Source organism: Sarcophilus harrisii, chromosome 5 (genome assembly GCF_902635505.1).
Source record: "Sarcophilus harrisii chromosome 5, mSarHar1.11, whole genome shotgun sequence".
Lineage (NCBI taxonomy): Eukaryota > Metazoa > Chordata > Mammalia > Dasyuromorphia > Dasyuridae > Sarcophilus > Sarcophilus harrisii.
Genome location: NC_045430.1, coordinates 14,649,956 through 14,676,885, shown reverse-complemented (window position 1 = coordinate 14,676,885; position 26,930 = coordinate 14,649,956). Strand labels below are relative to the sequence as shown.

Below are 26,930 nucleotides of genomic sequence, written 5' to 3'. Positions count from 1 at the left end.
AACCTTGGACAAATTGGCAGCTCTTTAAGATTATAAGTTATAAAAACCTACATTGTAAGAGGGAATTTCTATATCTGATTGTCCCCTCCACCCCCATATTATAGAAGGCTTGATTTTTACAAGTCAAACACATTTCTGTTTTTGCTTTTTTGTTGTTGTTGTGGCAATTGGGGTTAAGTGACTTGCCCAGGGTCACACAGCTAGGACGTGTTAAGCGTCTTGAACTCAGGTCCTCCTGACTTCAGGGCTGATGCTCTATCCACTGTACCTCTTAGCTGTCCCTCTGCTTTTGCTTCTTAAAACAACCTTAGAGAAAGTTAGAGTAGGTCATGTTTGTTCCCTTTCCGCAGAAGTGGAAAATGATTTTTAGAAAAATTACATGACTTTCTCAAGGTCATACAACTAGCAGATATTAGTACCAGGATTCCAACATTTCCCTTGGCCCTAGTGTTCCTCCAAACAGGTACCAAACAGTAAGAGAGCCTGATAGATATCAGTTATTCTGAAAAAACCAACCTTATCCTTCACTTCCAGAAAAGATAAAAGATAAAACAAACAACAACCAAACCAAACCAAACCAAAAAAACCAATCTTTTGTTTTTTCCTTATTCGAATAACTGTTGATTACAAAAAAAAAAAAAAAGTTATTCAGAAACAAAGCTTCTGCAAAATTATGACTTCCTCCCTTCCCCTCCTGCCTATTGGTTTCCAAACCACCCCAAGTCAGGAGATTAAATAGCAGAGAAAAAGGAAGTTCTACGGCAAGCAGTCTCTCGGAGTCCTAACTTTGTCAGATGGCCGGCTTCCCCACTCCAAAACAGGTAGAACCTGTTGGGTTTTCTTTATTTTTTTGGCTTGAACTGGAGAAAGGTGGAAGTAGGAGAGGATACCTGAGGGGAGAGTGAGAAAAGAAAGTTGAAGGGAAATCAGGATGGGCATTTTCTGCTTCTTGTGAGTTAGGGAAGGCTGGGGCACCGTCTAGGACATGGCAGACCGGGAGAAATACTGAAAGGAGCGTCCTATTTTTAAATGCCAGGGGACACTCTCTCCCTCTAAATCTTTTTGAAAACCGAATCATTTGGGCTCAGCTTGGGATTCAGAAATCTCAAAAATCTTTCCCCATAAGGAATGACATTGGGGTTGGCATGGGGTATAAGATATAATGGAAAGAACAATGAATAAGGAGTCTGGAAACCTGGGCTTTCATTTTTGTTCTGCCATTAACTTCAAGTGTGATCTTGGTTGAATTACAACAATCCATTTCTGTGCCTCAGTTTCCTTACTTGTAAAATATGGAAAATGAATTAGGTCATCTCCGAGTCTGATATTCTGGGGTGTGTATGTGTGTGTGTGTTTACCAGGTTTCATTTAAAGCCTGTGTTCTTTCTCAGCAACAAACACAGGTCTTTGTATATAGTACATACTCAATCAATACTCATCGTGTTGTGTTGTGTTATACTGAATTGTAGCAAAGGTCAGGTGGAGAGAGATGTCTGGGCAAAAAATGTGGAATTAAGAGAACTCTCCTGCTCAATTCCCAGAGGTTACGTGGGCTCAAAAATCTTGTGGGAGGGAAAAGAGGAAGAGAAGGAGCAGAAACATTTAAAGTTGTATTTTGTTTATGAAATATAAAATGATCACTGGATCAAAAATCTCGACCTAGAAGAGAGTGGAGAGGTCAACTCGTCTAGTCCCCTGATCTTTCAGAGGACAAACTGAGGCTCAGAAAGTTTTTATGGCTTTCCAGTGTTTTTCTTTATGTGGTTTTCCATATGTAAGTGCCGATGGAGTCCTCTTACCCACAAATCCCTATAAGAACAGTTCTTTCCCCTGGCTTCAGGGGACTTGCCATGGCTCCTAGCCAAGTAGAGCTCCAAATTATTTTCTCCTTTGGAACTTGTTTAACCAACAGAAGAAAAGATTTTGGGGTAGGAGGGAACTTAATAGGTATCTTTTAAGTCTGGGCAAGGTTGTTGTGTGGAAGAAGATTTAATCTTGTTTTGTTTAACTCAAGAGTATACCAGTAGATAAGGAAATCAATTTATTATCATTATTATTACTTATTGTGTTGGTCATTGGCCTTAAAAGATCATAGAAGGGTCTTCTAAGACTAACTAGTTCCCTCTCATTTTACAAACAGGAAAATGAATGTATTAGCATCACAGCAACACAGTGAATAGAGTGATGTATCTAGGGTTAGGGAGACCTGAATTCAAATCCAACCTTGGGACTAATTGGGTAACCCAAGGCAAGTGATTTCACCTTTGCTTGCCTCAGTTTCCTCTTCTGTAAAATGGAAATAACAACTGCATTTATTTTCCAGGGATATTGTCAGGATAAAATGAGATGAATTTTTTTTTTTTTTGTAAAATGCTTTGCAAGGCTTAGAAATGCTCCATTATTAATATTTATAGGTAAAAGGGACTTCAGAATCAACTAGTTCAACCCCTTTAATTTACAGATGAGGAAAAATGAAGCCCAAGAAAGCTAAGTCAATTGCATGAAATAATACAAAGCGATAGGAATAGCATATCAGGTGCAGGATTTTATTCCACCTCAGAACTCTTTCCCCTTAACCACACTATCTCATAGTAATGCCTTTGGCTCTACCACATCAAATATTTCCCAACAAAATTCTTGCAAAGTACATTCCCAGAAAAACAGGTCATTTATCAACCATTGATTAAAAAAAAATAATGATGAGTCCTTTAACATAGATAGTATAATGCTAAAATTAGCTTTTTTCTAGAACCAGTTTTGTTATATGTTAACTTAAAAGTGTTCCAAATTTATGTTGTTATAAATGCTGAACTTTTGGCATTTCCACTGGTTGTTCTTTATATCTTTTTTCCCTCAATATCTACCTTCTGGATTCCTTCAAGTTTCAGCTAAAACTCAATCTCCTGAATTTTTGGAGGAGAAGGGGAAAAGGAGCACTTCTTCAATCCTAATGCTTCCCTTTTGGGTTTAACTTCATTTTATCCTATCTATGTCTAATTTCTACTTAGTTGCTTTCATATTGTCTCCCCCATTAGACTATGATCTCTTTGAGGGGAAAGATTGGGTTTTTATTCTGTTTTTGTTTTTTGCTTTTCTTTGAATCCCCAGCATTTAGCACAGTGCTTGGCACTTAAGTAAGAGCTACTCAATGATTGTTGCCTTTATCTTGACTTATTCTGTTCATTTTGCACGTTCTTCAGCCCTGCCTTCTTTTCTGTGTTAATTCATATGAACTTTTCAGGTTTCCATGAAGGTTTCATATTTTTCGTATCTCACAGTCTAGAAATATTCCATTTATAGATCATTCTTTTGCTCTGCCATTTCCCAACCATTATACACATGTTTTGTTTCAAGATTTTTGATATCACAAATAATGTTGATGGAATATGAAACCCGAAAACTTTTGGTTTTGGAGTCTGCCTCCGGAAACTCCTACGCCTAATCTGGCTGATTTTGATTTGACTACTTCTCAGTTCATTGCTGACTGATGATCTGGTCAGTGATAATCAAATTTTGGAGACCACCTTTAATTCATTTAATTTAATTACTCCCTAGTCCTTGAGCCATAGAATTAGCATATCTATATGTAGAAACTGGATAAAATGTCTCTTCTTGATTCTGTTTCTTTACTGAATTCCCTTACAATTCAGTCTGCTTAGAAATGGCATCACATTACTTTCAATAAACTATGCCCCTTGATTAGGAGATGGGTTCAAGCTTTGAAATTTTTCCCTCAAGACATCAGTCTGGGACTTTTGGGGTCCCCCTTCCCAATGTCAACATTATGAACACTATTGTCCCAATGGGAACCTTTGTGTGGTCAACTTGAGCCAGCAATTCACTAGTAGCATCACTGGGCAGGGTATTGAAAGGATTTAGTAACTTTTCTCATATAATTTCAAATTGCTTTCTAGAATGGTTGAATTGATTCACAGCTAGCTTTACTGGTAGTGTCTAGACTTTCTACTCTCCCTAACAATGACTTAAACTCTCTAAATCTCTAAACTGGAGAAAACGATCCAAGTTCTACAATTTATGAGTTAAAGAGGGATAATAAACAAGTCAGTGGACACCCCAATTAGTCCAAAGATCCTCAATATAGAATGAGATAGATTTTTATTAATTAAAAACAGTCAAACAAGATCAAATAATTAAAACAATCAGGATACAGTGTTAGGTAATCTGAGTTCTAGTAGGAACTTCCTAAATTGGGAGAGGGAGAGCTAGCAGGTACAATATCCTGAATTCAGAAAAAGAGATGTTTTACTCCCTCCAATTGTCTATATTCAATCAAAGGAACACAGAAGTACTAACTGACTCGTGTGGAAACAGATAAAACAAATAGGTTGCTAGAGATGTATACTTGTGGGGAATCTCCTTGCTTTAATCTGTGGATCTGACCAGATTTCTGGTCAGCATAATTTATGTCCTTAATTAAAGGTCTCTAAGCACTAGGGAAAGGTGGACCAGCCTCCCGCTTATACAAGACTAGGTTGAAACAATGCCAAAATTTTTTTTCCCACAATTCCCACAATTAAATAAATTTTATCTCAAGACAGAAATTGGGCCAGACAGAATAGAAAGGGAACTGAGGATGAGGAGGGAACTCCAGGATGGACCCATAAACCCATATGATTTCTTCATTGTATTAAGTTTTTCCCAGTTTACTCATTTCCTCAGTCCACATGCAGGTTTTATTTTGTTATGTGTCAAACTCTTTGGGAAATAGCTTTGCATTCCTTTCACTTGGTTGTGATCATTTATTTAATTTATTTTGACTATTTCTCACTGCTGTCAGATGAGAAGGAGGATATGGACATCTTAACAGCTTCTCACTCAGCCCATCTTTCTGAAACCCTCAGGGAAATAGAATTTTTAGCTCAGTTTGAGAAATTCCTAAAAATAAGAGTAAGTCTGTAAGTGGAAAACAATTTTATTTGAATTTCCCATCCTTAGAAGTCCTCATGGGTGGCTGTTTAACCATTTGTTGTAAAGTGATACAAAAACACTCTCTTCAAGAACTTTAGAATTGATTGCATGACGAGGGAGACGATGGCACAAGACCGCCCAGCATGGTGTGCCCTCATTGGAGAAGCAGAATTGAAGTAGCTCGGAAGAAACGCAAGATGGGCAAAGTTAGAGCGTCCACCCCAAAGGTTCATAGGGAATACTTGTGCCTGACTTGTGGCAGAGAAGTCCAAGCTCAGATTGGTCTGATCAGCCACAGTGGGATACACTGTGTACTTAGTTCTATCATAGTGATGTCATTTGGGTCCTCTTAGAGAATGAAGGACAACCATGTGGTAAAGAGTCTCCATGCCCTCGGTAGTCATTAGATTAGATGAACTTTGAAGTCCTACTCCCTCCCCCTCAACAGTTCAATTGCTATCATTTCTTATCTTATGTAAAATAGATATGCTCCTCTTCTTCCTTTCTCCTCTTCCTCCTCCTCCTCCCTTTTCTTCCTCCTCCTACTCCTCCTTTCTTTACCCTCTTCCCCTCTCTCCCTCCCTCTTTCTTTTCATTCCTCTCCTCCTCCTCCTACTTCTTTCTTTCTTTTTCCTCTCTCTTTCTCCTTTCTTATCTCTTTTCACTCTTTTTCTCTCTTCTTTTTCTCCTTCCCTTCTTCCTCCTCCCTCTATTTCTCCCTCCCTCTCTCTTTTCACTTTCTCTCTTTTCATTCTCTTTCTCTCTCTCTTTTTACTTTCTTCTTTGGGGAAAGAAAAACTTTTTTCCTTTCTTTTCTTTCTTTATTGTCTTATTCTTCTTTCCCTTCAGTCTCTGCAGCTGCAAGCCAGATTAAACCCAAGGTGGGGGCTCACCTACAACTAATTTCTTCCTATTCTGACTTTGCAGTCACAGCAGCTGGCTTCTGCCCTGGGGAAGTGAAGCAGAATGCCAAGGAAATAGAGCCCATCCTGTGAGCCCTGTGAGAGAAGAGGACAAGCTGAGAGCAAGGAGGTGACTCGGACCTCCAGCTGAGCTCCAGGAAGGGGATTGTCCTCCTGAGATCATCTTGGCCCAGCTGGGTACTGAAGATGGAGGGAACCTGGAGGAGCCTCTTCATATTCCTTCTGACTAAATCCTGCACTTCCACAGAGAGTGACATCAAAGGTCGGGGTCTTTTCCATCTTTCCCTTCCTCTCACTTCCTCTAACTAGTTCCATCCCACTCTCTGGGACCTTTCTTCCCACTCTTCCTCACCTTCACATATTCATTGGATTGGCAAGTCAGGGGTTTCCTTTAGAGCTAGGGCTTTGCTGCATGTACATTCTTGAAGGCAAGAACTGGTTTATGTTTGTCTTTGCTCTAAGCACCTAACACAGGACTCAACATACAGGAGGTGCCAAATAAGTGTTTCTCCATCAACAGATTACATGAATCACCTCTCTAGGGCTCAGTTTTCCCATTTGGAAATGAGCAAATTGGATGGTCATAAAGGCTCCTTCTGTCTCTGACATTCTATTGTCTAAGGATCCTCCCACTTCTGACATTCCCTGTTTGGGGACCCCTTTTACCTCGAAATCCTATGATAGTATAAGCTACCTTTTCGCCAATCTTTTCCCTCTTCCTCCTCTACTTTATGTTCCATTCTTCCCAGAACAATTCCTGTGTGTGTGTGTGTGTGTGTGTGTGTGTGTGTGTGTTGCCCTCTCTGCCCTCCCTTCTGTCACACCCTCTGCATGGGAAGAGTTCCCATGATGGTCATGGAGAATTAAGTGGTCTAACCATTGAGTACATTCTAGAGTATTCTCATACCCCCCAGATTCTTTTCATCTCAAAGAGGTTGGAATATATGTTTGTCTGCATTTCATAATTCCTGGAAACTTCCCCAGAAATTTCCCTGGAAAGGTGGAGGGCAGAGATTATGGTTCCATAACCATTTGGTTTCCCCACTTGCTTTCCTGAGGCTCCAGGAGAATGGTGGAATAATGTCAAAGATATTAGAGTGCAGGAGAGTAAGTAGCCTCAGCATCCTCATCAACCTGGAAATCAATTTTTGGAGAATTCTGGAAGACTTCCAACAGTGATTTCATTGGGAGAATGAACTGATCTTTTCTGGGGGGAAGTATACCCAAAGCTTAGCAAAGTGCTTGGCACATATAAGGCACTTATTTAATGCTTGTTGACTGATTGCTCTTATAACTAATCAATTAGTGTTTGTAAAATACCACTGCTTGCCAGGCTCTGTGTTAGACACTGGGAACAATAAAATAATCCTTGCCCATAAGGAGCTTCCAATCGATCGGAAAAGATGAAATGTACACTGGTGAGTGTGGACAACATTAACGAGCAGGGAGGAAGTCCTTGATTGTGATGGTTGTAGGGAGCGGTTGTGCTGTAACTGGGGATGGTGGGTGAGAAAGTAATGGCCAATCTTTCTCTTTTGATTCTCAGAAAACATTCCCCTTCAGACCCTAAACTGCCATAATGACTTCACAAGTAGGATTATCTGTCAGTGGGAGGAGGTAGCTGATGCTCAACGCTACCTCAACCTGACTCTTTATCGCCAAGAGTACTCGTAAGTATCTGAGATCTCTGGGTTAAGAAGAAAATACTCTTTCTTCCAGGGTCAGCCTCCGGTAGAGGATGAATGGAGTTTGGAAAAGGAGAGATGTGTGTGTGTGTGTGAGAGAGAGAGAGAGAGACAAAGAGACGCAGACAAAGATGAAGAGATTCGGAGACAGTAAAAGACAGAGAGAAAGACAGAGACAGAGACAGAGAGAAAAGAGACAAAGAGGGAAAAATATATATGTATATAGATATATGTATGTGTATGTGTATATATATAGAGAGAGACAGAGAGACAAAGAGACACAGACAAAGATGAAAAGAGTGAGAGTGAAAGACAGAGAGAAACAGAGAGAGAAAGATAGAGATAGAGAGACAGAGACAAGATATATATATATATATATATATATATATATATATATGTGTGTGTGTGTGTGTGTGTGATATGTATGTGTGTGTGTGTGTGTGTGTGTGTGGATTGGAGAGATAAGGTGAAGAACTTACAGAGAGAGAGAGACAGAAAGAGAGGGAGACAGAGAGATAGAGAGACAGAGACAGAGAGAGAAAGATAGAGACAGAGAGAGAGAGAGAGAGACTGGGTCTGCTGTGCCCTGGGAGGATGGTAAAAAGTTTGTGTTTAAATCTGACAAAGTAAATTGGAGAAGAAAATGGCAAGCAAGTCTAATATCTTTACCAAGAAAAACACAGGGTTATTAAGACTCAGACATGACTAAAACTGATGCAAGAGGTTTCTCTTTAAATACTAGTGATAATTATAATGTTTTTCTTTAATTTGATTTTTTTAAAACATTGCTGAATCTACTTTTGAGGAAACAGAAACTGGAGGGTTTGCTAATTTTGATTATCTTTTGCCAGCCTTAATCGCATCCACCATATACAATTACAAACCTCTCAGTAGCATCTTTTCCTGAAATTTTAAAGAATTCACAAAGATACTCCTACTCTTTTCCCATTTATTTTCCTTCTTCCCATGTTCTTCAAGGGCAGCTGAACTAGTTTGTGCAAAATACTCTACCATGCTTCTCAAAGCACTTCAAAAGTGACTGGGCTCTAGGCCAGCACCTTCCATTGGTGGTTTTGCTGATAAAAGAGATTCTTATAATCCCCATAAGCCACTTGAAAAAAAAGGATAATAGTAGAATTTCCATGAACGTCCCTGGTCATCTATAGGAATAAAATGAGATTCAGAGATTGTGACTTATCCAAGCTCACACAGGCAGTAGGCATCAAAGGGGACATTAAGCCCATATGTGTGAGTCCCAAAGCAATCCTTATTTCACAAAACCTCAAATTCCAAGAAAAGAGGGAATTCTTAGATTTATCTCAGAGGGAAACCAAGGATTTTTCTACTTTTGAAGTCTGTCTGAATTTGGGGAAGATGATCAGACCTTTCCACCATGTGTCTACACGAGTTGGAGACAGGTTCTGGATCTGAGTGAGCCTTGAACTTGGTTCTATGTATCCCTTCTAATTTCTCAAAGTCAATTAGTAAAAAAAATTTATTAGTATTAAAATATTATTAGTAAAATTATTATTAAAATTAATAAAATTATCATTAGTAAAAATATTATTAGTATTAGTATGTACCAGGTACCGTACTAAGTTCTGGTGATAAAAAACAAAGGCAAAAGATAGAGTCCGGGCCACAGCCTCAGCTTCTCTGACTTGAGAATGGCTTCAGAAATCATCAGATATTGACAGGAATCCCATAGATTATTCAGAAGTCATCAGATATTGACAGGAATCCCATAGATTATTCAGAAGTCATCAGATATTGACAGGAATCCCATAGATTATTCAGAAGTCATCAGATATTGACAGGAATCCCATAGATTATTCAGAAGTCATCAGATATTGACAGGAATCCCATAGATTATTCAGAAGTCATCAGATATTGACAGGAATCCCATAGATTATTAATGTCCTCTTTTTATCAGTAGCTATCCACCAAATCCAGTATCCTGTGAGCCTGGGGAGAACATAACCTTCCCCACCTGTCAGTTCCAATCCTGCATACCCAGATCGTGCCTCATTCGCCAGACAATTTTTGTCTCAAGTCAGAAAGACATCTTTAGCTTCAGAACAGATCCACCACTGCAGGTCCAGCTCAACCTCAACCTGACCCAGAATGGTGAGTGGGACCAAGAGGGAGGGAGGGAAAGAAGGAATGTGCTTGTCTCTGGGCTGATTCTCCTGGACCGATTTGGGAAGCTGGGATGTGGGGATGAGAATGGGGGTGTTTCTGTACAGTAGCAGATTGGGATGAGGTGAGGAAAAGGTACCTCCCTTTCAAGCTGGGACACTTGGGAAACGAGGGTCAAGGGAGCCTAGGGCCACACAGCTAATGAGTGACCAAAAAGGGACTTTTAGTCAAGTCTCTTGATTCCAAGGTCATTGACCTTTCTGTCATCCTCTGGGGCTTGAGTTTGGACACAAAGGAGTTAGAGAATTTTGTTTAGTTGAGGAGAGACAGGGCTCATTTAATTTTTAAAGTTCATAGCTACAGTTCATACTGTAGGCAAGTATCCTACTAGTGGATAGAAGGGGCCAGAAAGATGTGAGTTTTAATCCTACCTCTGACATCAGCTAGCTGGACTACCACGGTAGATCATTTCACCTCTCTAAACCTCACTTGGCTCATGTATAAAATGGGTTATTATGAGGCTTATTGTGAGGTTTACGGGTCCCATAGTATAATGGAAAAGACAATGATTTTGGAGCCAATGGAAAAATTCATGTAAAATCCTTTGCAAACTTTCAAGTGCCATGTCAAAACTCATTATTTGTTTGGATCCCTGACTTCATTGAGCAGCTACATGGCATAGTGGATAGAATGCTGATCTTAGAATCAGGAAGTTCAAATCTGGTCTGTGTGACTTCTGTTTGTCTCAGTTTCCTTACCTGTAAAATGAGTTAGAGAAGGAAATGGCTAACTGCTCCACCATCTTTGCCAAGAAAACCCCAAATGAGGTCACAAATTAGTCAGGTACAAGTGAACAACAACTGATTTCATTGATGAAGGAAGTTTCCAAGTGAGGAAACTCTCTTCAGCAATGCAGATGACAAATCAACTTCTCTTCTGAGAGACTTGCCTAGAATACCAAGATGTTAAATAATCAATTATCCAAGGTCATATGGTCACTATGTGCTATAGGTACAGGTCTTCCTGGCTGTATCCATGAGTGCAGCTAAGAGATGATTACTTAATTGAAATCATGTCTTTTCATTGAATGAGAACACCTCCCCACACACATCCTTTAGAGACTTTCATTTGATTGATGGTAGCCTCTAGCTCCTCAAATTGGATTTTTCACACTAGGTCTACATTAAAAACTTAAAAAGAAGAACTTAATGTCTCTTCATACCCTCCAGTTCTTTTAAAAACTTTTAATAGTTTTTATTTTTATCTCATCTTCATTTTTAAAGATATCCTTCTCCTCCTATCTCCCCAAGAAACCATTTCCTATTATAAGGAATTTTTAAAATAAGAAAAAAAAGAAAAAAATACAGTTTAGCAAACTCACCACCAGATCAACTGACTCTGACAGCATATGCCACATTTCACACCCATAGTCCTCCCCATCTGCAAAGAGGGGGAAGTACATTTCTAAAAATCTTGTCTCTGAGGTTAAGCGTGGTTATTGCTCACAGAACTTTTAATTTCATATTTATTCATTTGTTTTAATAATATTTTATTTTTCTAAATACATGCAAAGACAGTTTTCAAAATTCACCATTACAAAATTTGGTGTTCTAAATTTTTCTCCCTCTCCCTTCTCCCCAAGATAGCAAGGTTAATCTCTTAATTTGTTTTCTTAATTTTCCTTCTTCCATTTGTTTTGTTACCATCATTTTGCGCATATAATTTTTCTGGTTCTGGCGCATATAATGGTTTTCTGGTTTTCTGGTTTATTTTGCCCTATAAGTTCCTGTTTCTAAGAGTCTCCTAACACTTCTTAACACTTCTCAGTTTGTGAAATATTCTTTTTTTTTTTCAGCAAAGTCACAACATCTTGTGTTTATGCATTGTAACTTGTGTAACCATTCCCCAGTCAATGAGCATCATCTATATTGTTTCCAGTTTTTTGTTCACAAAAAGGGCGGCTTCAGTTATTTTGTTGTGTCTTTGAACCAAGTCGTGGAAATAACCCCTTTCTCCCACTTCTCACTTCCAGTTCTACCACCTGCCCCAGAGAATCTCAAGATTATGAAAAATGGAACCAAAGCCTTCTTGCTTTCGTGGGAGATGCCCCAAAGCTGGAACCAGAGTCTCCAGGAATTCCTGGGGGGCCTGAAGTTCAAGGTGGCTTACAAGAGGCGATGGGAATCCTGGGAGGTATGGAAAGGTCATCCCTAAGCTTTGCCTTCCCTCCTCTGCCTCCATGACTGCAGCAACATTTCTTCTGACATCTCTTTTCAATCCACCAACAGGAGGCTTCTACAATGGACTCCTCCGAGGCCCATGTTCTCCTGGAATATGACCACCTGATTCCCAATGACCCCTATGTGGCCCGTGTACGGGCTATATCATCTGCAGGATACTCTAGCCCATGGAGTCATGAGTTTTCCTGGAACTCACAGGAAGGTAACTCTGGGGATGCAGTTCTACACGTGGTAGAAGGGGGGATCATGGGAAAAGAGGGGAAGAGCTCTATATTCTTCCCAAGCCCATTTCCCCGGGGCTGACTTTTGAGAAACAGCCTAGTGCCAAGAATGCTAGAAACCACAGAACTTGAGCTCAGTCCTGGCACTGCTACTTACCAGCTGTGTAGTGTTGGACAAGTCACTTGCCCTGCCTGGGTCTCAGTTATTGATTCACTGATGAAAGATGATGGATTAGATAATCTTCTTAAGGTCTCTTATAACCTCTAATCTTATGGACCTCTGCTTTAATCCTACTGACCTAAGAATAGGGAATGAATGAATGAATGAAAAAAAATATATATTGAATGCTTACTATGTTCAAATCCTTCTGGGTGATATAGATGGAAAACTAAGAGAGTCCCTCTCAAGAAGCTCACATTCTAAAGGGGAACAGGATAGATTACTGAGAGTTAAGTTTTAGGGTGGATGAAAAACTCCAGGGGTGCTCAGGTCTAGCAGTAGAAGAGATGGTATCCAGTGGGATAGTAGGAGATCCCAGAGTACCTGCAGATGCCATGGCAGGGTCAGTGACAAGGTATCGAGATCCTACATCTTGATCGAAGGGATAATTGGTACATCCATGCTCATAAGTATTTTACTTGCCTGATCATGTGACAGCTTGAGCTGAGAAATATAGGGAGAGAAAAAGGGATGAGCATCCATACCACCCAATGGGAAATGACACTAGTGTCTTATTGTGTTATGAGAAAGTTCTTTTTTGTGGTTTTTTTTTTTTTAAATCACAATAGATTTTTATTTTTCAAAATACATGCAGATAGTTTGCAACATTCACCAAATTTTTTTCTCCCTTATTCCCTCACTCCCTCCTCCCCTAAACAGCAAGTAATCCAATATAGATTAAATATGTGCAATCCTGAAAAAGTTCTATATTTCCTCAGGAACCTCAGCCCTACCAAGATAGAACTCTATGTAAGATAAGTCCATAGGAAGAATATTTGAGACTTCATAGTGCTTAGCCAAGAAAAGAAATGAGTTGTGGAGGGCTCTAAGTTATCATAGGATCTCGGAGTAGGAGAAGACTTCAAAGGTCCCCCAACGTGTCACATTTCTAAAGCACTATCTATAACTTTCTTATGAAGTGGGGACCACTGGCTGTGAGAACTGGCCTGTTTTCCCAAGGTTTAGGATTATTCTTAGTTGCTCTAGGAGGAAGAGTTTGGCCCTATGGGTGGGAATTATAGGTAAAATTTCAGATCAGTGTAAGGAAGAGCTTTCTCATGATTAACATAGCCTGGGGAGGGAATGATCCTATTGTGAGCTTCTTAATGGTGGGAAAGCAAAAGTTAGATAGTGATCACTAAATAAATGTGTGTTGATTGATCCTGATTGAGGGGGTAGATGCAATGGTGGGGGAAATGGAGTAGCAGAGGAAGGCAACCACTAAGATCAATAGAATTACAGTCATTCCATGGGAGTTTCTGGGCCTCAGTCTATTAATCTGTCAAACCTTGGAGAGGTTATAGCTGATGGTTATCTCAGATTCTTCCCAGAATTAGCATCCCCTGTTCTAAGATCCCTCCCAGACCTGACATCCCCTATTCTAAGACCCCTCCCAATTCCGACAGACATCCCCTGTTCTAAAGGACTTCCAAAACCTGATATTCTATGTTCTGAGGCCCTTTCCATTTCTAACTTTTCCTTATTCTAAGGCTCCTCCTCTGAGTTTCCCTTAGAATTAGAACCAATTCTGGATTCTAAGGCTAACATTCTGGGTTCTGAGACTCCAATCTATTTTGATATTCTATTATTCTAAATACCATCATATTTATCTCTAACCAGACCACAGAAAAAAAGTAGTAACTCCTTGCAACGAGATGGAACTTTTCCTTTCTTCCAAGATCCTTTAAATGTATTCTTTGATTCATTCCTCACTATGGCCCTGAAAACTATGTAGGGGTGACATTTTCATTTCAGAAAATAGTAAACTGGGGCCCGGGAAGGTTGACTTTTTCCAGATATAGACCAAAGCTCAGCAAGTAGGGAGAGATTGGCCCCATGGTGTCTTAGAAGGACCAGATTGCTTTTAACCATCTCTCTCTCTTTCTCTTTTTCATTTTTGCTGAGGCAATTGGGGTTAAGTGACTTGCCCAGAGTCCCCCAGCTAGGAAGTGTTAAGTGTCTGAGATCAGATTTGAACTCAGGTCCTCCTGACTTCAGCACTGGTGCTCTATCCACTGTGCCACCGAGCTGCCCCTTTGGGCATTTTTACAACAAATTTTTTCAGACCTAATTTTCTAGGCTCCAAGGTGATGGTAGGAATGTGGGTAAATCCCTAATGTCTCCAGCAGGAGTCAGGCCACGAGCTGAAAACCATTCCCTGTGTTAAGAAATGGGTCCGTGCTTCAGCTGTGGGAAAGGTCCTGTTTCATTTCCAGGAAGTTTAATGAGCTGTCTTCCCAGGGAATGCAGCCCAACCCAAGAATCTTCAGTGCTTCTTTGATGGACACAAACAGCTCAGTTGCACCTGGGAAGTGAGAGCCGAGATTACCAGCTCTGTCACCTTTGGGCTCCTCTACAAGGCTGGTTCACATGAAGCGTGAGTGACCCTTTCTATGGTTGCTATAATTATTTCTGATTCTCCCTTGTTTTGGTGACACAGCCATACGAAAAAATCCTTTTAAAAACATTAAAAATATTGTTCCCATGTGCACAGACATATTCATAGCAGCTCTTTTTGGAAATTGAGGGGATACCCATCAAATGGAGAATGGCTAAACAAGTTGTAGTATATGAATATAATGGAATATTTTATGTTATAAGAAATGACTAGCAGGATAATTTCAAGAAAGCCTGGAGAGACTTACATGAACTGATGCTGAGTGAAGTGAGAAGAACCGAGAGAACATAGTACATCCCAACAGCAACATTGTGTGAAAATCAACTATGATGGCCTTAGCTCTTCCTAGCAATACCCTGATTGATCCAAGACAATTCCAATAGACTTGGGATGGAAAGATACCATTGTAATGCCAGAGACACTGAGGCAAGATAGAGATTAGAGAGTTTTTAATATTTTGTTATGGAGAGCTCCATATTGATCCCAATCAGCTGGATTGGACTCTTGTCTCAAAGTATCCAGCAGGGAGCAAGGAATTCCAGGGATTCTTATAGGGCTCTAGCGATCAGGGAAACAAAGGCAGGCAGGGGTTAGAGCTCTGTGAGCTGGAACTTCCAGGAACAGACCATAAATTCGGTTCTGACAGGCTGGGGGTATGGAAGGATCATAAATTCTGATAAGTTGGGAGGCTAGGAGCCACTAAGTCTGAGATAGGAGATATGGCCACGTATCTTGAGATAAACCATCTGCAGTTTATGACTCTTTGGAATCAAGTGGTCAGGGGTCCCAGCCCTAATTATCTCAGTCCTAATGTCCAGGAAGGGGGGTTGCCACCAGGGAGACTGAAGCAGAACAATTTAGGGAAACTGAGGCAGAACAATTCAGGAAAACTGAGGCAGGACAATTCAGGGAAACAGGCAGAACAATTCAGGGAAACTGAGGCAAGACAATTCAGGGAAACTGAGGCAGAACAATTCAGGGAAACTGAGCAGGACAATTTAAGGAAACTGGGGCAGAACAATTAAAGGAAACTGAGGCATAAAACCATCTAGATCCAGAGAAAGAACTATGGAGTCTTGAATACAGATTGAAGCATGCTATTTTCAATATTTTTTGTTTTTTCTTTCTCATGGTTTTCCCCTTTTGTTCTTTCACAACATGACTAATATGGAAATGTTTAATATATGTTTCCCACAGGAAGGAGTGCATCCCTGTGTACAAAGAGAGGATACTGGGCAGCCCCTACATACGGTACAGATGCCAAACTGAAGTCCAGGATCCCATCAACCAAAGCCAATACACAGTCACTGTGCAAAGCAAAGCGGAGAAACATCTAAGAAGTCACAGTCACAGTGAGTAGCTCAGAGTTTCAGGGATTGATCCCCTGCACAGTTAAGTTACAAATAGGTATTAAACACTCCCCTGAACAAGTGTCAGCCCCCTGTAGGACATAGGAGGCCTATAGTCTGCCCTTCAGGACCTCTCAGCCTTACTTTGGCAAAACAAAATCAACCCATGCATGATTTAATTAGCATCAGGCAGTATTAAAAATAATAATACACAATAGACATTCTGATAGCATTGGATCTTCACTTACCACAATCCTGGGGATTACGTATTATTATTCTCATTTTACAGAAAAAGAAAGCTAGGCAAACAGAGGTGAGTGAGTTGCCCAGGATCACATAGCTAGTGATATCTAGGGTAGGAGCTCAACCCGTGTTTCCTGCCCAAGTCTACTGCAGACTTAGAACATGACACCATCAAGTGCTTGGATGTAAATCTCTCTCTCTCTCTCTGTCTCTCTCTCTCTCTCTCTCTCTCTCTCTTTTTTTTTTTTTTTTTTTGGTAGTACTTTGTTGCAAATCACTTTTCTTTTCATGGCAATCCTAAATTGTACTGGTATTATTACGCCCTTTTAATAGAAGGGGAATAGGGGAGGTTAAAAGTGATATGTCCAGTGTCACCCAGCTAGTTAGAATCACTAGCAGTTTCCAACCCAGGGCTCTTGATTTCCCTATTGTGTCCCCTATTTTCTTAGGGGGCAGAACCTCAGGTCTATAGGGACTTAGAGAGCAGAAATGGACTATAGTGGGCTGTGGGTGGTATTCCTGGAGGTGGTGTGAGAGATGAGTGGAGAGGAGGGAGGAAGGGACATTGTACAGAGGAAGATCCAAAGTCTGATGATTGTTCCTTCTACCAAGAGAATGGGATGTAGCCTCTTGGTCCCAACCTCCATAATCCAGGCCCACTTTCCCATTCAGCCTCAAGGCATGGAAATAGTAGCATGGTATAAATGAAGAAGCTGGCTTAAAATTTTTGCTCTGCTAATTATTATGTTTTAATGTGTAGGGGCTCTACCCAAAGAATGTAAATTTTAATCACCAAAAATTGGGGTTTATGGGCTAGATAGTTTTTTTAAGGACCATGCTTTATGGCTTTTATTGATTGGCCAACTACAGGTCCCAGCCCAAGTCTCCCTTGGTCATAGTTAGAGCTCTGTTGTCGAAGTGAACGTAATTGCTTCCTGCTTTGGTCAGAAATTGTCTCAGTGTTCCCCCTCCTAGACTGATTTTTGTTTTTGTTTTTTGATGAGGTAACAGGCCATTCTTTGCCTCATTTTTTGCCTCGCTTTATTCACTGAATGGGAGTTGCCTCAGTTAAACAGATTGGGGAAAGACTGGCTTAAAAAGTCCAAGGTCTCTGGGGCTATCTCCAGTTATTCTGCTCTCTATCTGGTCACTGGATCCAGATGATTCTGATGAGAAAATGAAGCTGGTGACTCTGGGCAGCTCTCTCTCACTTAAATATAAGTCGCTTATATGTCAAGGCATGTAAGAACCTCCCTTCTCTTGGTGAAAGAAGGACAAAGAATGAGCTTTGTAATTTGGACAAATCCTATTTTGGCCTCTTGGCCAAATTTGACCTATTTGGATCTCGTTTTCTGCAGTCAATAAAGCAAAGGGTTTATTTCACTAGACTAGAGGATTTGACAAATCCATTCTAGCTCTGACATTCTCCTAACCTCCTGAGATCTATTAATGTTTCTGGCTATTTTAACATTTCAAGGGCTGATTTCTCTTTCTGTGGGATGGAGTCCTTCTGATCTTAAATAAAAAGAGGCTGGATCAAACTCTAAAGTCCCTGTTTTCCCTCTCAGCAGGAGAGGGAAATTTTACCAGTGTCACGGTCATCAGCAATAATGCCCCTTCATGGTAGGGAGATAACATTCCCTCATCCTTGGGTTATACTCTTGCCCTAGACTTTGTAGAAATGGTAACAACCTTCAAACTTTGTGAGTATCACTTTACTCACATTTAGAATGGAAAAACAGCCTCAAAGCTCTTACCTTTTTCATTGACCAAAGTCTTGAGTGATTGACATTAGCCAGTTGGGGGTGATTTACAGAGCCTTTAGGGATCCCCTGGGAATTCACCCACCACAGTCTGGTTGTTTCCTTACATCCCAGTCCAGCCATCAAAACCAGTTATTATGGTCAAAAAAATGGAAAACAGTTACTACCTTCAATGGAAAAAGCCCTTGCCTGAGCTAGTACAGAAGTATCAAGTTCAGTACAGGACATCCACTCAGACTTGGGAGGTAAGTGGCTCTCATTGTGAGGGATGGGACCTCCAGAAGGGAGAAATGGGGCTAAGGGTGTGTGTGTGTGTGTGTGTGTGTGTGTGTGTGTGTGTGTTTAACTCTTCATATCTGACTCTTTGTGACCCCATTTGGAGTTTTCTTGGCAAAGATACCAGAATGGGTGACCATTCCTTTCTTCTGTTCATTTGACAGATAAGGAAACTGAGGCAAATAGGATTAAGTTACTTGCCCAGGGTCTGTTCAAGGCTAGATTGGGACCCAGAGAAATTCCTTGGCTAGTTGTAGAGAGTCCTGTTTCTTCCTATGCTGGGGGAAGAGCTTTGTGTGTGTGAATGTAATGAGAGCTGGGAAGAGAGCAAGGAGGGAGGAAGAACACAGACTTCAGAGGCAGAAGACCTGAATTCGAATCTGACTTCTACTGCCCTACTAATTCTGACCCTGACCCATTATTTCCTTTCTCTGGTCCTCAGTTTTCATATCAATAAAAAATAAAGGAGATGGGATTGTATTCCTTTATGATCTTTCTTAGGATATCATCTTAGGTTCTGGCTGATTAGAAATTCCAATACCCCGTATCTGGTATCCTGTGTTCTAACATCCTTCCTAGCTCTACTGTTCCTCAGCCCTTCATCTCCCTCTGCCTTGCTTTTTAGGAAGCCCACAATGAAACCTTGAAGATTATCCTAGAAATGAGCATCTCCAAGACTTCTCTGAAGCCAGACACACAATATTTTGCCAGGGTGAGGGCAAGGGTTGAGCAATCACACTACAGCGGGACATGGAGTGAGTGGAGTGAGGAATGCTCCTGGAAGACAGAAAGAGGTACATGGGCTAGAGGTTGGGGTTATGTTTGGGCTCCATACCCTCTGGGGTCAGAAAAACCTGGCTAGCTGAGGCGTAAGAAGACCCCATTCTCATTAAAAGTCCTGAAGACTTAAGGGGGACAACCTGACTTAGTCTACTCCTATATGAGGAAGACAGACCCACAACTGCCTCCCAGCTTCTGATCCTGTGCCTTGGGAATATGTACTTATAATAATCCATGCCCTTTACATTTTGAGAACAACCCATGTTCTATAGAGCCCTTCCCACTGAACTACAGGTGAAGAAACAGGTTCAGAAGGGATTGCGCAGAATCCCACCTGGCAAATACTATAGTCAACTGTCATCTCTTCTTCTATTTTTTGTTCCATTTTTAAAATAAGGTTTTTTTTAAAACAACCTCCCTCTCCCCAAAAAACCCCAAAACTTGCTGAATTAAGGGTATAGTATAATACAGTTAGAAAGACCCTGTACAATGGAGTCAATATGTCTAGATTAAAGTTCCTGGTTCTGTGACTCCCCATTAGAATGGGAGCTTTCTAAGGGCAGGAATCTTCTTATGTCTTTCTTTTCTTGGGACATAACAAACATTAAATAAATGTATATTGACTGATGAGTTGGGTCACTCTGGGTATCGATCCGTTCTTGAGACTTCAGTTTCTCCATCATTAAAATAAAGGGATTAGCGTCAATAATTTGCTAGGTCATTGACCTTCCTTGGTTCTGGGATCTCAACATAGTCCTCCATGAATATTTGTTGAACTGACCCACCCTGCCTGGAATTGACCTTTTTTCTTGACCTTCTTTCCCATAATTCCTAAAGTCTTTCCTTCATGGATCCTGGGGTTGTTGCTGATCATCATCACACTGCTGATGCTGCTGGGGGCCTGGTTCTGTTATACCCTTGGGGTCAGGTAAGGTGGTTTTCTCAGCAGTGAGGGTGGGATGGGGTCCATCATTCCCCAACCTCTGGAATGGTTGCAGTGGGAGGCGGGGGGACTGAGTGGAAATAACTCTACTGTTAGACCATAAGCAAGTCTTTAGTTTCTTCATCTGTATAATGTGGGTTTGTGGATTAGGGGGGCATTTCAGGGGCCTTCTCCAGATCTAGGACCTCCTGGTGCCTCGGTTTCTATGTACAAGAGTTCTGACCGTTGTCTTCCATGGCCAGCTGTCAGTCAGCTCAGATCCTTCTGTCCCAGTGAGGGAGATCTATCCTGTGTTGGTGAGAAGGAGATCACTTTAACACATGGTGATTTAGCTTTGTGGTCAGAGTCTAGTACTTACAACAGAGAGACAGATTTGGGAGGACTCCTAAAAATCAGCCGGTTTTCACCACTGTCCCTCTTTCCATCCCCAAATTGGGATATGGAAGTCTAGAAAAAAAGAAATAGTTTGTTTAAGGCCATATGGACAGAAATGAGGAATCAAGGGAATAAACCCTGCTCTTCTGGTGGAAACAAATCTGTCCTGAGCTGCTTCTGTGCATAATGGTTTCTATCATTCGTGAACTGTGTGAGAAAGACATATCTCGCCCGCCCTGAAAAACGAACTCATTATATAAGTCTGACCAAGTAACTTCATATTTCTGGGTCTCAGTTTCCTCACCTGTGAAATAAGGGCAATGGAGCAGAAGACTTTCCAGCTCACTTTTAACTTAGATAATCCTCATTCCAAGTTCCTTCTCAGACATTCAGTATTCTAGTCACCTGACAATCCATTTTGTAAGGTTCCTTCTGCCTTTGATATTCAGTGTTCTATGTTTTAAGACCCTCTGAGATCTGCCATTCACTGTTCTGTGTTCTACGGTCCCTCTCAACTCAGGTCTTCGATGTTTTAAGGTTCCCCCCATCCAGATCTCACAATCTTTTTTTTTTTTTTTTTTTTTTCTTTTTTGCTGAGGCAATTGGGATTAAGTAATTTACACAGCTAGGAAGTGTTAAGTGTCTGAGGCTAGATTTGAATTCAGGTCTTCCTGACTTCAGGGCTGGTACTCTATCCACTGTGCCATCTAACTGCCCCACAATCCATTATCTAAGATTTCCCCTGCCTCTGATAGTCAATGTTCTTCAGTGTCCTAAAGATCCTCTCAGATCTGATATTTACTGTTCTCTGTTCTAAGATCCCTCTCAATTCAGACATTCAATGTTCTAAGGTCGCTCCCAGCTCTGACAATCCATTTTTTAAAGTTCCTTATGCCTCTGGTACTTAAAGTTCTTCTATGTTCTAAAGATCCTCCCAGATGTGCTATTCATTGTTCTGTGTTCTAAGGTCCCTCTCACCTTAGACCTTCAATGTTTTAAGATCCCCCCCAGATCTGACAGTCCATTTTCTAAGCTTTTCTCCTCCTCTGATATTCACTGTTCTTCATTAATCTAAAGACCCTTTCAGATCTGACATTTACTGTTCTCTGTTCTAAGATCCCTCTCAATTCAGACATTCAATGTTCTAAGATTCTCCCTCACCTCTGACAATCCATTTCTTTTTTTTTCTTTTTAATAATAGCTTTTAATTTTCAAAATATATGCAAAGATAGTTTTTAACATTCACCATTGCAAGACCCTCCCTGATCAGACATTCACTACCCTGTGTTCTCAGGTTCTGCTTTTTCAAGGTCCTTAGAAGCTCTGAGATTCTAGGCCATGAATTCTTATGACCCTAAAAAACTCAAACAGAATATGCTCCATGCCTTTCACCACCATTGCCTTGGGCAGTTGAGGAGCTGTTTGCCCATTTTCATGGAATAGAAATTATCCAGTTCAGGAGGGGTGGGCCCTGACTTGGGGAGTTCAGCATTTCCCAGGCTGCGCTCTAACTGTACCTTCTAGTGGAGAGGGAGTTGGGTCTAAAGAGGCAGGTGTTCCCCTTTTCCAACCCCTGGGAGCATCCAAGACAGATAAGGAGACAGCTAACCTTCAGCCGTGTGCTCTTTCTTCACAGATTGAAGAAAGATTGGGAAAACAGGATTCCCAACCCAAGTAAGAGCAACCTGTTCCAGGTAAGAGACTCTGGGAACCACTATTCTCGGTGGAGTTGAAAGAAGACTGATCTTTGATCAGGAAAGCCCCGTTCAACTCTGCTCCCCAGACATTTAATACCTATGATGTCCCTCTGTACAATCTGAGTCTCCATTTACTCATCTGTAAAATGGAGATAATAATAGAGTTTCCTCACGAGATGGCTCTAAGTTTCTTATGATATATGGATGGAAAGTGCTTTGTGGACCTTGTTGTTGCTGTTCAGTCATTTCTGAATTTGTTAGTCCATTTGTGGTTTTCTTGGCAAAGATCCTAAAGTAGTTTATCATTTCCTTCTCCAGCTTATTTTACAAATGAGGAAATGGAGGCAAATTTTCCCGGGGTCACACAGTTAATAAGTGTCTGAGATAGGATTTGAGATCAGGAAGATGAGTCTTCCTGACGTCAGACTCTAACCACCTAGATGCTCTTCCATAAATCTTTTTTTTTTCTTCCATAAATCTTAAAATGCTCTTATAATGAAGTACTTACTCTGCATTGCTTTACACCATAAAGGAGAGATAGATTAATATGAAATCAGGTCCTAGTGAGGAGTTAATATTTGAATATAGATAATTAATATGAATAAAATGGCATTATATGAAAGGTATTATATGGATCATGAATGGATTGGGCCAGAAAGCTTCTGGGGCTCCTTGTATACAGTTCTAGGCCTCCCGACCTAGGGTTTGAATCCTTGTTCTATTTACTACCCCTATGACCTTATGGGTGAGACATGTGACCTTACTGGATCTCTTGCTTCCAAATTCGAAGCCTTCAGAGAACCTTGTTATATTTTCTTGCTCAGAGATGAAGGAGCTGTGGCCCTGGGAGGATTTAAGAATGTTTTCTTTTCTTCCACAGAAAAAGAACCAGAAGATTAAGCTTCCAGGTAACCTCTTTACTTTTAGCCAAGAGAGTCCCTGGGAGAGGGAGAGAAAATGTTCTGTCTGCAGAGTGGATTGGTGAGTTTGTTTCACACTTGAGTGACTTTTAGGGAATAAAGAGGGATGGAGAGGTGATGTTCACTGTACAGGGAGCAATGAGAGTCAGGATCATGAGGATGTATGCAGGAGAGGTTAGGACCGAGGTGGAGGGAGGATGGGGAAGGACACAATTATAGCCCATGCAAAAAATAGAGAGAACAAGAATGGTAGAAGATGACCCTGGGATTCTTTGTAGAATACAAGCTCAGATGGCACAATCCCTGCCTGTTGTAAAATGCAATCCTAAGGGGAGCTACAAAATGATGAAAAGACTCTGGAGTGAGAGTCAGAGGACTGGAATCACTTCCCAGCTCTGCTACCTATTCCCTGCATGGCCTTAAGCAAATTACTTCTCTGGGCCTGTTTATTCCTATGTGATATGAAAGAATTAGATTCAATGATCTTTAAGAGCAATTTTGACTCTTATACAATTATACTCTTCTACACCTGTACTGTGACTAGTTTGGTCATAGTTCTTCAAAAGGGACAAGGGAGAAATGTGGTCTTCTCGTCGTTCAATTCTCCCGCTCTGCAGATAGGGAAGCCGAGGCTCCACAATGTAAAGAAGCTTGGCCATCGTGGGTTAGTAACTGAGACAGGACCAGCATCTAGGTCTCAGGGCTTGACTCCTGACTCATGGCTGACTGAAGGGCCCCAAATTGAAGGGATGGGATCTTTATCTGGTTATAGATCGCAGTGAAGGACTCACTAATGGGTCATGTAGAAGACAGGACTAAAGGATGAGTCCCCTTGCTTTACTGATGACTAATAAACATTAACAAATTAAAATTAAATAATTAAATAATAAATTTAAATATTAATAATTGAATTTAAAATTAATTAAAAATAAGTAATTAGGAGTAAATTAAAAATTAATAAATCATTCTAATAAACATTTATCAAATACAAAGGGGACACAGAGTGGGACAGAGTGGTAGGGGGTGCTGGCTTTGGAATCAGGGATCTGCAGGTTTAGTTGACTAAGATTGTTCTCTGAGATTCCCTCTCCTCCTTAGTAGATTGCGGGGATTAAACTAAATGGTTTCTGGTGTCCCTTGTAGCTCTAGGGAAGTTACCTGAATTCTATAGACCTCAGTTTCCTCATCTGTAGAATGAGCGGGGTACCCATTGTAGCCATGAGCATAGCCTGTGTGAATACACTGAAGCAAGAAATTAGGGAAAAGATGTGAAATCTGATTAATATTCATAGAGCGTTCCAGGGCAATACAGTGAAATAAGGCCTTGAAGGTCAGTTGGAAGGGGCTTGGGGAGGGCTTTCAATGCCTTTCTGAGGAATGTGGCATTTTTTATCTTAATGATGCTAGGGAGCCGTAGGATGTTTTGTGTAGGAAGGGACGGGTCAGACATGGAGATCCTCCAGCTGCTGCTTTAACAGCTGTTTGGAGGGACTGGCGAGCCACACAGCCCAGAGATTGATGGTAGAAGCAGCTGTAGGAGTGAGAATAGAAACCGGCTCTTTCGGATTCCCAAGTCACAGGACCAGAGAGCGGGGCAGGGAGTCCCCCCAGATTCCCCCCCCCCTCCCTAACTGCTGCTGAATAAACACAATAAAGTTTGTCTGCCTCTGCATCTGGCGCTCGCAGCTGGCCTCTCTCACCGGGGTACCAAGAGGGATGCGGTAGAGGAGGTCCAGAGGGGCTTGCCGGGCCTGAGTCAGAGACCTGGCTGCCCAGCCTGAGCCTCGTTTGTTCACCTGGAACAAACCTGGAAAAATGAAGGCCGTGGACTCGAGAGGCAGCTGGGTGGTACAGTGGTTAGAGAACTAGGACTCAGAAGTCCTGGATTCCGATGTAGACTCTGACACTTATTGGCTTTGTGACCACAGGGAACTCATTTAGCCTCTGCCTGTTTTGGTTTCCTCCACTGTAAAATGGAATAATAATTGCACTAGAGTTGTTCTGAGAATCAAATGAGATAGCACAGTGCTATTGACCCATTTTACAGATTAAGACCCTCAGGCCCAAGCCAGATAGTGTGTGAATGTGGACTTGAGCCTTTCAGAAATCACTCTTTCAGACATCACCTCTGGGACTTCTTCTTCATCTGTGAAATGGGCAGAATGATCTCACTTCACAGATTAAGGGTTGTTTCGGGAGCAGAACTTTGTAAACCTTAAAGGTCTTAGAGAAATGTAGCCTCTACTCACCTTCAGATATAATTGCGGAGATGCTGGGATCTCACCTCCATGTTCTTCCCTCAGGATGGATTCTGAAGAGAACGGGAGCTCAGTGAGCCATCTGACTACTGTGGACCCCCAGGATGCATGTTCTCTTTCCTCTGACCCCGAGCCCCATGAAGCACTTGGCCTGTTGCCTGATGGGGACTTGAGCCTGTCCAGCTCCTGTAAAGTGCCTCAGCCCAACACCCTGACAAAAGACCCAGCATCCGGCTTCGATTTCAATGGCCCCTACCTCCGTCTGCCCCAGAGCCACTCCCTGCCTAATGTCTCTGGCCAGATGGGACCCTGCCAGGCGGACGGGAGCAAGAAGCAGCCCTGTGGGTCCCTGGAGTATTTTTGTCTGCCTCAGAGTGGGCAGGGTGGCCTTGTTCCTGTAGCCAAATCAGCCAAACCAGGCAGCGATACAAAGGAAAAGGAAACTTTGTCTGGTCTTCCTTCAAATAGAGAAGCTGAACTTTGCCCACTCAGGGAGCAAGATGGTCCCCCACCGGGGGAACTGAGGCAGGAGAACAACCTTAGTCAACTAGCTGCCAGCTCCAAAGCCCCCCTGAAATTGGCGGGGGGCTCAGGCTACATTGCCCCTGAAGACCTGGTGCTTGGCTCTGAGAAGGCTGAAAGTCTCCCATCTCCTTCCACGCCTCCCTTACCTTGCTCAGCCCCTGAATCCAGCCTTGATCTTGGATCTCTTCCAGTTCCCAGTCCTGAAAGGTTGGCATTGGAGGGTTATGTTGAGGCCCCTGCAAGCATGATCAGTGCTGAGGCCCCTCCAGAGCATCTCAGCCCCTCGCCAGTTGGGACCTCAGCCCCAAATCTCACAGATGCCCAGCAGAAAGAGACCATAACAGTGCTCCATCCTGATGGACCCATTGTCCTGCAGCAGATAGGAGACTACTGCTTTTTCCCTTCCCAAGGCCAGCCAGTGTCTCCCGGTAATTCCCCTGAGAAAATGGCCAAGCCCCAAGATGTTAAGGGCAAGGAACCCCCAGGTCAGCCATTGCCCCCCATGCCAGCCATCCAGTTCTTCAAGGCCATGAAGCATCAGGATTACCTTGTTCTGCCAACATGGGATGGCAATAGACCAGGGCAAGTGTGCTAAGGAAACGCCCTCATAGTGGGGGTTGCCAGTGTCTGGAGGGCAAGTCCCTTCCTACCATCTCCCCACTTCTCTAAGCTTTTTTATGCCCAGAAGAATGGAAGCCCTTTAAGGGTAGGGGACAAGACCTGAGTTGGAGTTTGTGGCCTCAGTCAGGCTATTTCCCTCTCTGGGCCTCAGTTTCTTATTGGTCTCAGAGGACAGACTATGAAATATGCTTCCCAGAATATGAAGTGGGCTTAGAAATGAAAAGAAGAAGAATGGTCAAAGTCTCCGTTTTTCTGCTCTGATACATGACCATCAGAGGACTTTCCCACTCACTGATAAAAAAAAATGGATTCAATTCTGAGAATCAGGGTTTCTTGCTGAAATAGGAAAAGAGATGTTCTTTTCAAAAATGTCGGAAGAAGAAATAGCAGTGTATACAAAACCAGAAGATAAAATCTTGATTCTG

At 41.7% G+C, this 26,930-nt stretch overlaps 1 protein-coding gene across 2 annotated transcripts; it reads left to right on the top strand.

The window, feature by feature from the left end:
• Positions 1-728: 728 nt before the first annotated feature.
• On the top strand, positions 729-26,930 carry CSF2RB (colony stimulating factor 2 receptor subunit beta). 2 transcript variants are annotated; one of them, XM_012550662.3, is made up of 14 exons: positions 729-821; positions 5,857-6,114; positions 7,399-7,522; positions 9,474-9,664; positions 11,709-11,869; positions 11,965-12,118; positions 14,599-14,734; positions 15,953-16,107; positions 18,225-18,355; positions 19,012-19,180; positions 20,004-20,094; positions 22,121-22,178; positions 23,062-23,162; positions 25,405-26,930. In XM_012550662.3, exons 2-14 carry the CDS (start codon positions 6,039-6,041, stop codon positions 26,477-26,479), a joined length of 2,622 nt encoding a protein of 873 aa, XP_012406116.1. In that variant the 5' UTR covers positions 729-821; positions 5,857-6,038; the 3' UTR covers positions 26,480-26,930. The 2 variants fall into 2 exon arrangements, with proteins under 2 accessions (XP_012406116.1, XP_012406115.1); XM_012550661.3 differs by having other exon boundaries at positions 730-821; positions 9,471-9,664.

Coding starts and splice junctions, on each gene's coding strand:
- CSF2RB (XM_012550661.3), top strand. CDS start 6,039: ATGGAGGGAACCTGGAGGAGCCTCTTCATATTCCTTCTGACTAAATCC. Junction 12,119..14,598: donor TTCCTGGAACTCACAGGAAG/GTAACTCTGGGG, acceptor CTGTCTTCCCAG/GGAATGCAGCCCAACCCAAG. Junction 22,179..23,061: donor GTAAGAGCAACCTGTTCCAG/GTAAGAGACTCT, acceptor TTTCTTCCACAG/AAAAAGAACCAGAAGATTAA.